Below are 15,151 nucleotides of genomic sequence, written 5' to 3'. Positions count from 1 at the left end.
CGAGCGGCTAAAATGCCCCAGCCCTCTGGTAGCTAGACAGCGGCGAGTTCCGGTTCCCGCGGCTGTCGCAAACGTTGGCTCAACAATCGCCGTTCAACACGTCCGGTATAACGACACGAAATCTAGTGAAAGTTATCGCATACTAGAAAGCGAGCTTGAAATTATCTGCCATGTTATCTGCTCACAACGGTCACTACAAAACCACCCAAAAGAAGAGAGAGAAAAAAAAAAGGCGACAACGGAAGTGCGCAGTGCAATGTGACAAAACGAATGCGCTCCGGCTGGCTCCGGCCAACGTTGGCTCTGGCTAGCTATGGCCGACCGCGTGTCGAAAAATTGAAGAGGCCCTGTGGTGGCAGAGCGGATACGAACTCGGTTCCTCAGTTTCCCAACTTTTTTCGCCCGGCTGCAGTGTGTTTGCGTGCCAGCCCGCGTCATCGTAGGTCTTTTTTTTTTCTCGGACAGTCCAGCGAAGCGTCGTACGAGGCGGGGCCGGCGTAAAGTTGCGTCGTACAATTGAGGTTTTTAATACATTATTTCTATGGGGGTTTTGCCAGGACCAAGCCAATTCGTCGTAAAACGCGGGTCGTCGCAGCACCAGGGGACGTATAATCGAAGTTCCACTGTACTTATGTCGCAATTAACTAGCAAAAGGGAGGCCTTTGAGAACTGTGTCTGTTGCCTAGGTGCGTGCTCATTACGGTCGGTGCTTCAGTGTCATTCTTCCCGCAGTCTGATCGCGCACGTGCCTTTGTGTTTCTTGGGTTTCTGGCTCGTCACTGTAATGTGCCGTGCCAAAACGAGAGCCAGAAGACTTCTAAAGAAGTCCACACCCATTCCATTCATTTTCTGGTGAGATAACTTTGCCACTGCCAGCTTCAATTTTGGCGCCATTCAGGCAGTCATCATTCATTCCGGCACCAATCATCATGCATAGCATGTGTTTCTTTGTGCAACTTCAGTAATACTGTGTGTCAACAGTCCTGTAATGTCCTCATCTATGCCTCATACAACCTTGGATGTGGCACCTTTCTCTTCCTGCAGGAGAATGCTTTGAGGCAGCTGCACCACTTTGTCCAAACAGAGCTTCCAGCCAACAGCACCTTGAACCACCTGTGCCTACCTGTCCCCAATGACAATGCACAGCGTAGTGAACACCAGAAGCTCCTAGCCAGGTGACGAGGCTTTTTATTTTGCCAATCAATCTGTTTTGTTCCTACCCTACAATACCACAGTTGACCCACATATAACAATAATCATGAAAATTCAACTGTTATAATGAGGCTTGTGCGAATATTCGAACACGTTGAATATTCGAACGAGTATTACAGTATTCGAATTCGTTTCGACACGAATTTAAATTATTAGAAATTTCAAAGTATTCGAAATGAATGAATAGACATATATAAACCACGTGTAACCCTCTGTAAAGGTGGTTCCACTGCTGTGGAGGAGTGCTATGCCATGAATGCACCTATCCAGGGGAAGTCCTCACTGCTGCGAAGCCACATTCAGGGTTAAATGAACACATTACCCTCACATCGATTCCTAATTTTTTTTAAGTTTAAAAGTAGAGCTGTGCGAATAGAAAAATTTTTGGTGCGAAGCGAATTCAAATATTGAAGTGTGAGTGCGAATTAATATTTCTCGAAATTTTTAGAATATTTTTTTAATACTTCGAAGCGAAATTGCAGAAAAAAAAGGTGGAGAGGATTCCTAAGCATATTCTTATGAGATAGCAACATGAAAGTGTTTCTTTTCGCTAGGTGGATGAAGCGTTGGCGGGGTGGTGTTTCATAGTTGTCTTGTCAAGAATGAGGCAATGTAGAGGCCGAATCCTATTTATGTACATGATTTGGTGCAACCAAAGTGTTGCCGACAACACTTTACACGTGAAAGGCAAAGATGCCATTTCCTCAGCTTCTCCTCCTCTTTCAACTTCTGTGGAAGCCCAACTGATGTGGAGGACAAGGGTGTGCTCCCTTTAAGTCCGAAGTTCCAAATCTGCCTCGTAGACGTCGATATATGAGAACATCTGAAGTTTTGGATGCTAAAAAGCTTTGGCTTCCGATTTTTCGGACTTCCTGCCCAAATTTCAGGTCCAAAACAGCATTAATTGAGCCCCCACCTCTGCCAGATCCTTCATCTCCATGTTGGAACCAGCGTTTTCTTGAGTTAGTACATTTGAGACCGTAGCAGAGCTTGAAAGGCAGCTTTGCCGCAATACCGGGGTGTGATGAGGTGAAGCATATTGAAAATTTGAAAGGGTCACTTTTGGGACATTAAACCCCAATAATTATTATTAATTATTAGATGCTGTGTCAGGCAACTAAGTTGCAACTAAATTTGTGCTTTTTGTAGGGTTTCTGCAATTGTTTTGGAACATGACACTGCTCTCAACTACAAAGGGGTCAGTAACCTGAGAAACTGAAACTACCATGTAGAAATTTACAAATAATTGTTTCGTATCAGAAAATCTTGCATTATGATTATCTCCTTATTTGCTCTTTTTTAGTGCCTAAAAAATTGGCCCCTGCTACAGCACATCGTGAGAAGTAATCTTGTCTCTTCTCAGGTGTTACCTGAAGCTTGGACAGTGGGAGGAATGTATGCAGGGCATCAATGAGACCTCAATCCCCATGATCTTACGCTACTATCAGTTGGCCACAGAACATGACAATGACTGGTACAAGGTGAGCATTACAAGACCTGCACTTCACTTCCTACATGTGGTGCGAGGATGCACAATGCAGTGCAAAGCTCTGATATCACTTTCTACCCAAGTGTTTGTTGCCCTGTCCCCCACTGGGTGCAACACCATTGCTATTTCTTGCTATTTCTTGCTTAGCGTACCCGATAATGGAGTTTTAGGTAATCACTTGCAAGAAACATTCTACTTCACATTTTGCATTCTACGAGGGTGGAAATGTTGTGCCATTTGCATACCTGCCAAGTCTCCCGGATTACCCGGGAGACTCCCGGATTTTGAACGTTTCTCCCGGTTGTACGGGTCATAGTAAAATCTCCCGGAAATCCAGTTTTGCCCCGCGCGTCCAGTGTTTTGTCTGGGCACATGAGCATAGTTGTCTGGCCACGTAGAAAGGACGAAAGGATTTTTCTTCTTTTTTTTTTAACGATGGTGGAAAGGTTCAACTCAATTGCATTGCGCATGAAGTAGCTGTGCACTTTGTGCCGCAGTGCTGCCAACGCAAACGTGTCATAGCGCTGCAGCCGCGTCTTGTACGTACAGATAAGTACGTAAAAAAGGTGCGCTCTGTTTTCGCTAGGAGAGAGCGCTCGCAAGAATTATGGCGCCAACACAAGCTCGTGATGCAGGTTGCTCTTTGATGTCGTGACGCGAGGTGGGACGTTCCGCGTACAGATGCGCAACACGCAATTTAAAATTGATGCTTTAAGTGGAGAGCCCAACACTTAAAAGGGTAGCCGTTACCGATGTCTGTCGAGATAGCGCGTAAGCAAGCGACGACAGGCCTCGCACGTGGAGCGATGTTATCGCATGTGCCCTTCGCGCGACGGTGACGGTCGGGTCGTTTCATCGGTTTCATCTCTGCTTCAACCGCGTTCGTTCCTAGCGCTAGCGCGCTTTTACTCGCACGTGAAACAGACGATGCGTAAGCGATGTTATCGGTTTGGACTCTGTTGTTTGGACTCTATCGGTTTGGATCAGCGGCGACCGCGAAATTCTGCTGACAAATGTCCGTATAATTGCTATCGCAGTACCCCCCCCCCCCCGCGGTCGGCATACTTTATACCCCCCCCCCTCCCGCGGTCGACATATTTTATAAACCCCCTCCCCCCGTTGAGTAAATCTCCCGGATTCCGTTTCTCCAAACTTGGCAGGTATGCATTTGCGCCACACTGTGCCCGTGTGCTTCTCTTGCACCATCCTGCTACAAGGGGCATTATCATTCTGACACTGCTCCCAAGCGGTGCCTCCATGTGCTGCCAAGTGTGAGGCAACGATGAGATATTCAGTGGCACTTGCTTTGTACAAAGAACTGGAGGGAAGCATTCATTCAGGTGTCATCCATAACATCCCACGAAACATGAAACCTCTACAAAACGTTTTTTGGAGGTTTATAGAGGTTTTAAACGTTTTAAAGACGTTTTATAGAAGTCTTGTGTTTCATGGGATGGCACGCTCAAGCAAACTCTTTGTGAGAGATGAGAGGGAGTGAAGAGTACGCCTGTGTTGGGTGTGGGTCTCGGAGGCTGTGTGTAGTTGCTGGAAGAGGAACTAGATGGCGCAAGCGTCAAGTGAAGAGTGAGAGGGTGCGCAGGAATACGAGAGAGAAGAGAGACAGAGAGGGATGCAAGAAGTCGCACATGTGTGTGGTGAACGTGGTTGCCGATCGTAGAGTGACATCTAAATGCTCCTAAAAATAAACTTTAACCCTTTGTTGTCCGTTGTCAGGCGCCTCCCGACAAAGCAACACGGCCGCAGCAGTCTGCTGTCGGGCACCACAAAAATAAACATCCGATGAGTTTTTCTTGCACAGTTGTGGTTTTTCTTTCAAAGTGCTCAAAACTGGCCATATATTTTCGCACCGGAACATCCAGAAAATGGGTAACAGTTTCGGACCGCAAAGGGTTGGACTCCCACCGTGGCGGTGTGGCTTGGCAGGACGAGCCGAGAAAGCTAGCAAGCAGGAAAGGGCGGGAAAGAATTACACCGCACTGTGCCGTCCATTGTAGGGGAATCCAGCTTCACCACTCTGTGCACTGTGCTGTGGTGCATGCATCGTCACCAGCTGTCATTGCAGTGTTTTTTGCTTATTGTCAAAACATAAATAAAACAGTTTTACACACATACCTCATAATAATGAGACGAGATATATCAAAATAATGGATATAATGAAGTAAACAAAATTACCCTTGATAATTCCATAGAGATGCATGCAAATGAAAACTCGTTTTAACAAAATAAAATTGAGCTGTCAATGAATATAGCAAACTAAAATCATCCCCGAAGCCAAAAAATCTCCGCGCATTTGCGCCAAATACATTGTTTCCCGTGGTGTTCGTGAGCTATCCGGTGCGACAGTTAAAAGCTTCTGCATCTGAACTTTATTGCCTCATGTTGTCACACGTAGCCACGTGCAAGCAGTGGCACACTATTTATTTACACCATCGCGTTCTTCCATACTGACGCAGTCCCACCCCTCCCCAACTCGCGCCTCTTTCACTGCGACGTACCGCGTAGACCGGCACAGCTAGGTGTTGGTGGGGCGTCACGCCTAACTGCTGAGTGAGACACCCACCAGTAAAGAGATGGGAAATAAATGCGATGGTGAGCCTTCGCTTGCGTGTAGCAGTGAGCAATCACGACTGCATCCACTTCTGTCATTACGACCACCTGTGAACAGCTGATGAGGCTGGGTGTGGCCTCCGACATTGCATAGGCATTGAAGTAACCTTGGCAGTTGCGAGACTGCCAAGCCAAGCCGGTGCGCTGGGTTGTGGGCTGAGGGTTGCTTGCTCATGATGGATATTTTTTCGCTCTTGTCTCTGTTCGACAGCGTCGCTGTTTCGCCAGCTTCGCAGCAATGTGGACGAGCCAAGCGCAAGGTGGAAGTGAAGGACCAATTGCATTAGAACAGAATGCAGCCGTCAGGACCAGCCCAACTTCGCACCTGGGTGTCGGTCCAAATGTTATGTTGCATAATGCCGACATGCGGTTGTTCTGCCACCGAATGTGTAACAATGCATACAACCTTTGGGCACTTCAGGTGGCTGGAGCAGCACCGATGCGCATTGTGGCTATCGTTAACGGCGTGCCACTAGAAATAAAACTAGGCAAGTTTTTCAGGGGCCAGTAAGCTTCGCAGCAAGGAATACGTTGCGGCTGTGGAACACATCAGAAATACGGCCATCTTCTTACTGTCTGGCTCGTCGTTCACAATCAAGAAAAGTTCCACCTTCCCGACAGCAGCTACTGTGTGTTATCATTACTGTGTGTTATTACCGCGGGCCCGGTCACCACAGGCTCCTTCTCGCTGAGCCAAAAGTTCAAGATGTCTTTTTTTAGAGGGCTCCGCATGGTTTGCAAGTGTTTTGTAGCAGAATTGGCATTTTGTCTGGATAAGCAGTGTGCATACCTTCTTCCTCCACAGGCTTGGCATGCATGGGCTTACATGAACTTTGAGGCTGTCTTGTTCTTCAAGCACCAAGCTCAGCAGAGCAACAATGCCAGTGCACAGCCTCTGCAGCAGCAGCCACTCCAACAGGTTGGGGCTGGTGAAACTGCAAGCTATGCTGGTGACTGCCCTAGAACTGGTCTGGTGAGTTGCTTTACAGCACCGTGCACACAAGCAGGCACCTGCAGAGGCAGTTGTCACTCAGAGGGATGACAACTACCTGCTCGCTGGCACTCGTGTTTTGCGTTTCATTTTCATTTTGACGCGGTACAGTAATACTAGCTAACTAAATGCTGACCCACATTCTTACGGTACACATCTCTACCAAGTTTGGGTCTTCTAGAGAAATAAAAAAAAAATAAGACAAGTTCAGGAGAAGGTGGGGACTTAAAGGTCACCCTGTGAAGACCTCGTCGAAGCTTTGTCTCCGACATTCCCTGTTTGAAGGTTTCCCATCACTGCTAGGGAAATAAGTTGGCTCGTGCAGGCTTCTCTCACTTGTGTGAGGCTTATTACTTTTCATGTTCTTATCTGTATTTCCTCAAGCTGATGTTTCTTTCTGATTGCACGAATGGTCTTTGTGTGAGGAATAACAATTTTCTTAGCTTTGTGCGCATGTGACAGTACATTCTCTGCTTTAATTATAGACAGCTCAGCACATCAAGGACTACACAGTACCTGCCGTAAAAGGGTTCTTTCGGTCAATTGCCCTGTCTCATGGAAGCACTCTACAGGACACACTCAGGTGGGTTGAATGTGCCAAATTATTTTGTTACGAAGCCTGAATTTATGCAGACAACATTTTACTTATAGTACATGTATATTATTATGCCACAGCTACATGACAGCCTAGCTATGCTTTGCAGATTCCTCAGCAGACTTCAGTATTCGTTAACTGTGACCAAACCACTCGGAAATTTAGTACTAGGATTGTTTAGTACTGTCACTTATGTGAAAGATAATACCGCTTCATGTTACAATTTCGTGTAACGAACTCTCTTTTATGCCTTGTTCTATAGAGCATATGTATGCGCTATTCAAGATGTATTTGTTGGTGTTGATTTTATTGTTAGCGTGCATTTGTTGTTATCACCACCACTCTAATGAGGACTCTTGTTTATTTTCTTGTGGACTCTACTCGCAGTTCTGTTTCATCGTGGAACCTGCACAGAACAATACATACTGTTATGTGTTCTCTGCTTCTAGTGGTTACTGGTGTGTTTCCTCTAGCTGCTTTGCTGCCAGAATGGCACGACCCAGTCAGGCAATTACAGTCGAATCCCGCTATAACGAATACCGCTACAACGAAATTTCCGCCACAACGAATAATTTTCGATTCCCCGTCAGCCGCCCATAGAAAACAATGCGAAAAATGTCTCGTCACAACGAATACTTTTTCTGGATATTTCCGCTTGAACGAAGTTTTCGCAAGTGCCACCACATAAGGAAAAGGAGCTTGCCTAGGACTGCCGCGAAATTCCGCTAGAAACTCGACCATTTTTCGTTGCCAGAGCCGTGCGGCCGCATCGCAAGACCCGTGTCTTCATCGGAGACATGCTTTCTGCCACCTCACGCACATCCCGGTAAATTTTTCGCCATTGAGATGCTCGGCGACAGATCGTCCATCCGCCATGATGCTGCCGGCGGGTTTGATGCGTGTGCGGGCCGCGGAAGAATCGTTGATGACTCCCGCCATTGTTTTGACGTAGCACTCAGTACAAAACTGCTGCTCGTCGTCACAAGCCCTGCGATCGTGAATGACATTCATGGCGTTTTGAAAGCGCACGCGCCGCCAGCGCGCACCTAGTCCGAGCGTAACTGCATTCTGCCGCAACCGCTGTGAATACAAATGCGGTCGTGTCGACGCGATCACGGGCGACCACGAAAGTACGCGCGCATCCATCGAACGTACGCGCACCGACTCAATGCAATGCTGCGGCCAAAACCACGGTAGACGCGATCACAGATAGCAACGACGCAGTTCTGAAGGCACACGCACGGCCAGCGCGCACAGATTGAAAACGGAACTATCGTCGCTACCGTTTGCCGGAAGCGCTGCGCAGAAAACCGCGGCAGAGACCGCGGTCGCTATCGTCGCGATTATCGATAGCGAATATGCTGAAGTACGCAGCCAACACACCGGAAGAAAGATTAAAGGCAACAAAGTCGTAAAACGGCATGAAGCGTTTCGACTTTCCTTTCTCTCGCTTATGACTAACTGATAACTCTACAGGGCACATAGACCGACGTGACGTTCCAGTTCTACACAGCAAACGGGTTTGAGCCTTTTAGGGAGTTTCGGCCTCGACGCATAACGTGCATCCAAAAGGTACTACGCAAAACCCCCTTCAAAAAGAGGTTCAAAAGGAGGTTTTAGTGCGGAGCTTCGGCACTTCGTTTTCACTTAGCCTCTACCGAACTTTGGCACGCTCCTTCGCGGCGCTACGCACTCGGCACGCTTCGTATAACCCACGTGTATAACGACCGAAATTGCGCCAAACTGCACCAGAGTCTCGGGTTTAGGGACGTCTATCAACGGCATTCGCACTGCCGGCGGGTCGAAACATGTGCAGCTTGATCTTGAGGCCACCAAAGTCACAACTACGGACCAAGAATCATTCTGCTGAGTAAACAGCGCTCGCGCGTGCGTCTCGTGTAAGCTGCAGTGCCGACGCAGCTTCTGTTGTGCAAGTTGGCTCGACGGCAAAACGCACTCTCCGCAGAGACTTGTGACGTCTAGGCCAATCGATAGCGAGAAAGTGTGGCGGTGATTTATCGGCGGACGTCGTCTGTTCCAGAAACGCTGCTGATAGCTCGTTTCAAGCGTCGCACGGCATGCACTTAAGGGGGGAAGAGGGTTTTTAAAAATCATCAAGATTCCCTTTACCAAATTTAATGAAACTGCACAGTCTTGTTTAGTTTTCTTTGCTGATTCCAAATATGCAATTATTCTTCAAATATGTCCATTAGTTCCAAAGTTAATTAAAATTAGCATTGTTTCCGGGAACAATGGAGCAAGAACTACTCATCGAAATCTTGCTTTAGGCACATAGCCGGATACTAGGAAACATAAGCTTCACAGGGGTAGGAATACTTTTTTGATGCGCAAACTATTAAGAATTATACAGCATAACAAAGCTGTCTGTTCAACTAGGATGGCGATGCGGGCTTGTTGGTTCATCGTACTTGAGAAAGAGGTTGCGCCCTTAATTCTTAATAGTTTGCACATCAAAAAAGTATTCCTACCCCTGTGAAGCTTATGTTTCCTAGTATCCGGCTATGTGCCTAAAGCAAGATTTCGATGAGTAGTTCTTGCTCCATTGTTCCTGGAAACAATGCTAATTAATTTTAATTAACTTTGGAACTAATGGACGTATTTGAAGAATAATTGCATATTTGGAATCAGCAAAGAAAACTAAACAAGATTGTGCAGTTTCATTAAATTTGGTAAAGGGAATCTTGATGATTTTTAAAAACCCTCTTCCCCCCTTAAATCAATGTTCATTAATAACTACACGTGTACTGCTAGAAGGTCTGTCACTTCTGTTTCTGGACATCGCGGAATGAAATCTGGGAATGCTAGCAATAGATATGTGAAACAATATCGAATTTTCCGTGCTTCACGTCCATTGAAGAGCATGTGAACAAGGAGAACGCGTTGACACTTTTCCTCATGTATACTTTATCCATGGATCTTCATCCAGAAGAGCTTTTTCGTAATTCCTTCCACCAGCACATCCGGATTTTTAATTGCTCTTGCGGTAAATACCCCTTAAAGGCCCTGCTCTTTTGAGCTCGTGAGTGCTAGGGTCCCAATTCGAATTTTTTAAAAATGTCATCTCATTAATAAAGGCATGCCTCCTGGTCGGAGCAGCCGCAATTCTGTTTTATTATGTGCAGCTGCCTGTAGTGGGCCTGTAACTGACGGCCCTGGCCCACTGTGAAGCAGCTATGCCATTTTACGCATCCGTGCTTCGCTTTCCGGGGTCAATAGCTGACGGTTAAGAAAAAGTCAGTTTCGCTTAAGGACACATCAATGAATGCGATACCAACAAATTGTATTCTTATACTTATTAAGGCTATCAGCTAACTCTTTTGGATCCGATCTCGTGTAACTCAGCGAACGCCGATTTAAGGAAATATAGCCGTTCCAGTGACCGGAGCAGTTTTCGGGCTGTCAGTTCTCTAAACGCAAAGTAAACGTTGAGAGCACGGCAAGTTTAGGAGTCGTCTTCTGAGCGCGCGTGCCAGTGTCGCAGCCCTTCGAGCGACGCAGCCACCCCATCTCCCCTCCCCTGGCGTCCCTTAATGCTCCTTATGAAAGACGGGAGGGGCGGTTCCTCTCTGATGAGTAATCGACGGGAGGTCTCGCACGCGAGACGCTGTTACTGCATGCGCCCTCCGTGTGATGGGGATGGCCAGCTCGTTTCATCTCCGCTTCAGCCGTGTTCGTTGCCAGCTCTCACGAGCGCTCATGGGTAGAACATGCGATGCGCAGGGTGATGTTATCAATTTGTACTTTCTGCGGAAAATGACTGCAATGGGGACGGCAAAAACCTGCCGAGAGTGTCCGTGTAATTGCTGTCACAATAAAAAGAAAAAACAATTGAGGAGCATTCCACTCTTTGAAGTGGATGACCAGTGAAGCTGTTTAGCTCACAACACAGAGGTGACATGGTGGAGGCCATTTTAGTAAGTAAGGCCAGGTTGTTGACGGCTAAGCTGTTAATGGTCAATAAGCAATATTAATGCAAAAGCCTTAGATGCCTCATCAAACGTGAAAATTGACCATCAGCGCCGGCGGCGTCAACACGAGTGATGCGAAAAATCATCACGTGATAACGTCATCATGACGTCATAGATCACCAAAACTTGTCCTCATGACGTCATACACCGTGATGTCACATGATGACATCATCACATGACATAGTCGCTTTGCACTACCTCTGTAATTGGTGCGCTGATGACGGGGGCAGTGCAAAACCAGGTGAGGTGCAGAAAGCTTTCAGAGGGGGGGGGGCAGGGGAGGATCAATACATTGAGTGAGAAGTCTGCTGCAGTGGAGCAGTGGTTATGGTGCTCGGCTGCTGACCCGAAGGTTGCGGGTTTGATCCCGGGTGTGGCTGTCGCATTTCGATGAAGCCGAAATGCCAGAGGCCCGTGTACTGTGTGTTGTCAGTGCACGTTAAAGAACACCAGATGGTTGAAGTATCCGAAGCCCTCCACTGCGGCGTCTCTCATACATATCAGGGTTTTGGGATGTAAAACCCCAGTTATTATTATTATTATTATTATTATTATTATTATTATTATTATTATTATTATTATTATTATTATTATTACATGGAGTGAGAAGAAAAAGAAGATGGCTTTCACCACTGGCATAAATCCTCCCGGGGGGGGGGTTGACTCCCCTTGTGTTCAGGCTGGGGGGAACACCCCTTGCAAGTGTCCCCCTTGAGATTTATCTTTCAAACACTCTATATATTTTAATTGCTTGATAGTTAAGTACAGCGCATTCAACTTTTCATTAATGCCTGTTTAGTCTGTAGTGTGTACTTGTGTTCAGTACCCCTCAGCTGTGTGAGGCTGTTGAAATCACAACTGCCGCTCGACCGGTTTCGGAGAAGTGTCTGTAGAACAATGCAATTACACGAGCTGGGAACCCATGCTCGTCATGTAATTTTATTTCAGAAAATGATTTTAATTTTTATTTAAATAAAAATAACACCTACCGTATTTACTCGAATCTAGGCCGGCCCCTATTCTAAACCGACCCCCGAAATTTGTAAGGCCAGTAAAAAAAACTTAATCATTGTACTCGAATCTATACTCGAATCTAAGCCGACCTCCCACTTTTGCACAACGTTTTTTCGAAAAAAACATCGGCTTAGATTTGTATAAATACGGTATATTTACGGAAACAAAATGGCCCCTACGGCAAGATGTGGGTCCCCCCTTGTGATTTTTCAGGATATATGCCGCTGGCTTTTGCACTGCTCCCTAGAGGGCACTAGGTGGTTTTCGGCGTACAAACAGAATGTCCTAGCCATATACAGCTTCGCCACATACCTTAGAAAGAGGGAAGGGAATGTCAGAGGAGGTTGGCTTTGTGAGGCTAGCTAAGTGACATCATGTTGCGCCCAGCAGTACGATCGGTCAGGAAGAAAAGGTAACTGGCTTTTGCCTTGGAGTCGTCTTAGGGGAATGCATTAGGGACAGTGCGACACTTTAGCATTGAGGCACTGCTGTATGTCGTGGCGTTTGTCTGCAATGTTTACCATGACATTTGTCTCAGTTTTGCTCGAGATGTCACAGCATTAGGTCTCTGCTTATGACATTTTATATCAGATCCTGTATTCTTTCTGAAATTGTATTTATGATAACTTCTGAGTTTTCTGTGACATACAATGGTACTGTGTACAAATAAACAGCAGCATTTTATGTGATAGCTGTGGAGCAACCAACACGCACTTTGAAATCTTGTGTGCAGGCTGCTGACCCTGTGGTTTGACTATGGTCACTGGCCTGAGGTGAATGAGGCCCTGGCCGAGCGGGTGAACAAGGCCCCAATGGAGACTTGGCTTCAGGTGATACCACAGCTCATTGCCCGCCTTGACACCCCCCGACCTTTGGTGGCAGGACTTGTTCATGAGCTGCTGGGAGAAGTGGGACGCAAACACCCACAGGTCAGTCTTACCTCTGGGTGCTCTGTTCCTCGGTGTTTTCAAGGTGATCAGTTTAAGGCCACATTAGACATCATGGCTGTGTCTTGGGGAGTGCCATTTGCTGCAATACTTCTCAGTTGTCACACTTTTATTTATTTACTTATTTGTTTTGAAGCGAGGAGTAACACTATAGTGGGGCATCCTCTCCAGCACTATCTAGTGGGTCTGTCTCTACTGCACATTGCTCGTGGATGCCGCTCGCACTCGGGGTCCATGAATCGATGAGTTGGTTGAGCTACCGGTCAACTCTTACGCCAGTGTCCAATAAATTCCTTTACAGTTTGTTTGCGCGTCTACATACTGGAGGTCCTAGAGGGGCCCATGTGGTTTAGGCAATAAAAGAGAGAAAAACATGGAGCATAGAAAATGTGCAACATTTTGGGAGACTAGGCTAAATGAGGAACTCATGTATCTTAGCCATGTTACTCAGGGTTGCATGTTTGGTGATTGGTGCATGTTTTAGTCTGTTCCATTCTTTTATTGCTCTCTTATTTAATAACATTTAGAGGTGTTTAGGCTGTAAAGCAAATAAAACATGGCATGAGCTCTAGAGGCATAGGCAATCATCTAACCTAGAAAACATGAAACCACATTGGCCCTGCTTATGAGGAACCTCCACTCCTTGGTAGATTGGGTGAGAGGCTGAGCTCTTGCTGGAGAAACTGAATGCAAACAGAACTTTAGCACAAAATTATTTTTCAAAATCAAGACACTTCTATATTTTTCAAATGGTGTTGTTTTACATGTAATTAACCATGTGAAAGGTTCAAAGGACATCATATTCTTAACAAAGACTACTGCTGCAGTACTAATGGCATTTAGAAGAGTGCATGCCTCTAAGCTCTTGTGTTCGGTGGTCCTAGTGAAAAAGTAGTGCTTACTCGCACACACGTTTTTGAATAGCATCTCTCGAGGCTATATTCTAGTTTTATAGGTCATGTTTTATAGGCCATGTTTTATAGCAACTGGCTAGCCATCGTGCCACTGGTTTCCCAGGGTGGTTGGTAGATGCGTCTACATAGGGGCCAAGTGCGCTATGATTTTCTACCTTGTGCCAGTTTCTCGTGGCACTTGTGACCTTCTTGCCTGAGACCGTCTGCACATAATAGTCATGCCACTGCAGTACACTCTTGTGTCCGAAGTACACCTCACTATGTACTGTCATAAGTTTATTCATTGTTTTTAACTTTACAGCAAGTTTTTTAGGTCTCTTTGCAGTGATAGTATTATACACTTAGCCCGTACACTTAGCAGTTCATGACTTCATTGAAAACTCACTACCACTGTCCTGGCACTCTGGATATATCTGGCCTATGGGCTGAGAAACACCAAATCGTCATCATCAACAGCAACTTGAAGAAAGTTCCCAAAGAGGAGTGTTATCTCTGTGTGGTGTGGGTTTTGAACACAGAGATCAGCGTATGCACTTTTTAACTGACTTTACTGCCGCTCTGAAAGTTCGTGACATGGCCCTCAGGGAGAATTACTGCAGAGAGAATGCAGCCCTTCAGAAGGACTGCAGGTCAGTGCCTTATGGATGGGAATTTTAAGAGGAGCATTCCTTCTGACGTCTCATGTGGTTTTTCTAGCCCCATCTTTTGGTTTAAATATAAGTTCACACAGCGTACCCTTTTTGTGATCAATGAGTGCACTTCCCTGCGCTGCACATTCACCAAACTAATGGCGGCACCTTTCAAGTGGAGAGGAGATCCTAGCTGCACATGCTAAGGCTTCTCGTCTGTTATGCCTGTTTACATCAAGAGAGCTGAGGCTGCATTTTCCGCATGATAGTGAAAGCGAGCTGCGCTTGAACATGCTGTTTGCAAAAGTGACTAGCCACCATTAGTTGGGCAAACTGCATCACAGGAAAGCTAGCTTTACAATGATGGAAATGGTCTATTGAATTTAACAGGCGCTGGGTAGCATTCGTTTATAAAATACTTCAAATTGGAGTAGGTGGACGTTAAGTATGAATCAGTGATAACCTAAACGCTTTCCAGGCCCTCATCTACCCCCTAACTGTGGCATCCAAGTCTGCACTTCCTGCCCGCAGCCGAGCAGCATTACGTGCCCTTGGTGTTATGCGGGAGCACAGTGCCAGGCTTGTCAATCAGGCTATAACAGTGAGTATTCCTTGCTTTTCTTGGATGATTTTTCTCACGCACACACAAGATGCCCTCCTTGCATCTCATTTGAAAAGCAGGCTTTGTTTTCCAGCCACATGTGGTCATGTTACACACATTCTCGTATAATCTCAGCTTGCAG

At 46.3% G+C, this 15,151-nt stretch overlaps 1 protein-coding gene across 1 annotated transcript in view; it reads left to right on the top strand.

Annotated features, from left to right (window-relative positions):
- LOC119389355 (serine/threonine-protein kinase mTOR-like) overlaps positions 1–15,151 on the top strand; it is a gene marked incomplete at its 5' end in the record, with an annotated part of 128,912 nt that overhangs the window by 49,151 nt on the left and 64,610 nt on the right. The window contains 6 exon segments of the mRNA XM_049414409.1: positions 1,045–1,175; positions 2,576–2,693; positions 6,135–6,302; positions 6,806–6,903; positions 12,652–12,847; positions 14,887–15,009. Coding sequence (XP_049270366.1) covers positions 1,045–1,175; positions 2,576–2,693; positions 6,135–6,302; positions 6,806–6,903; positions 12,652–12,847; positions 14,887–15,009 — 834 coding nt within the window.

This window comes from Rhipicephalus sanguineus, chromosome 4, assembly GCF_013339695.2.
Source record: "Rhipicephalus sanguineus isolate Rsan-2018 chromosome 4, BIME_Rsan_1.4, whole genome shotgun sequence".
Classification (NCBI taxonomy): Eukaryota; Metazoa; Arthropoda; class Arachnida; order Ixodida; family Ixodidae; genus Rhipicephalus; species Rhipicephalus sanguineus.
Note: the sequence above shows the minus strand (reverse complement) of the source record. Positions and strands in the feature narration are given on the sequence as shown.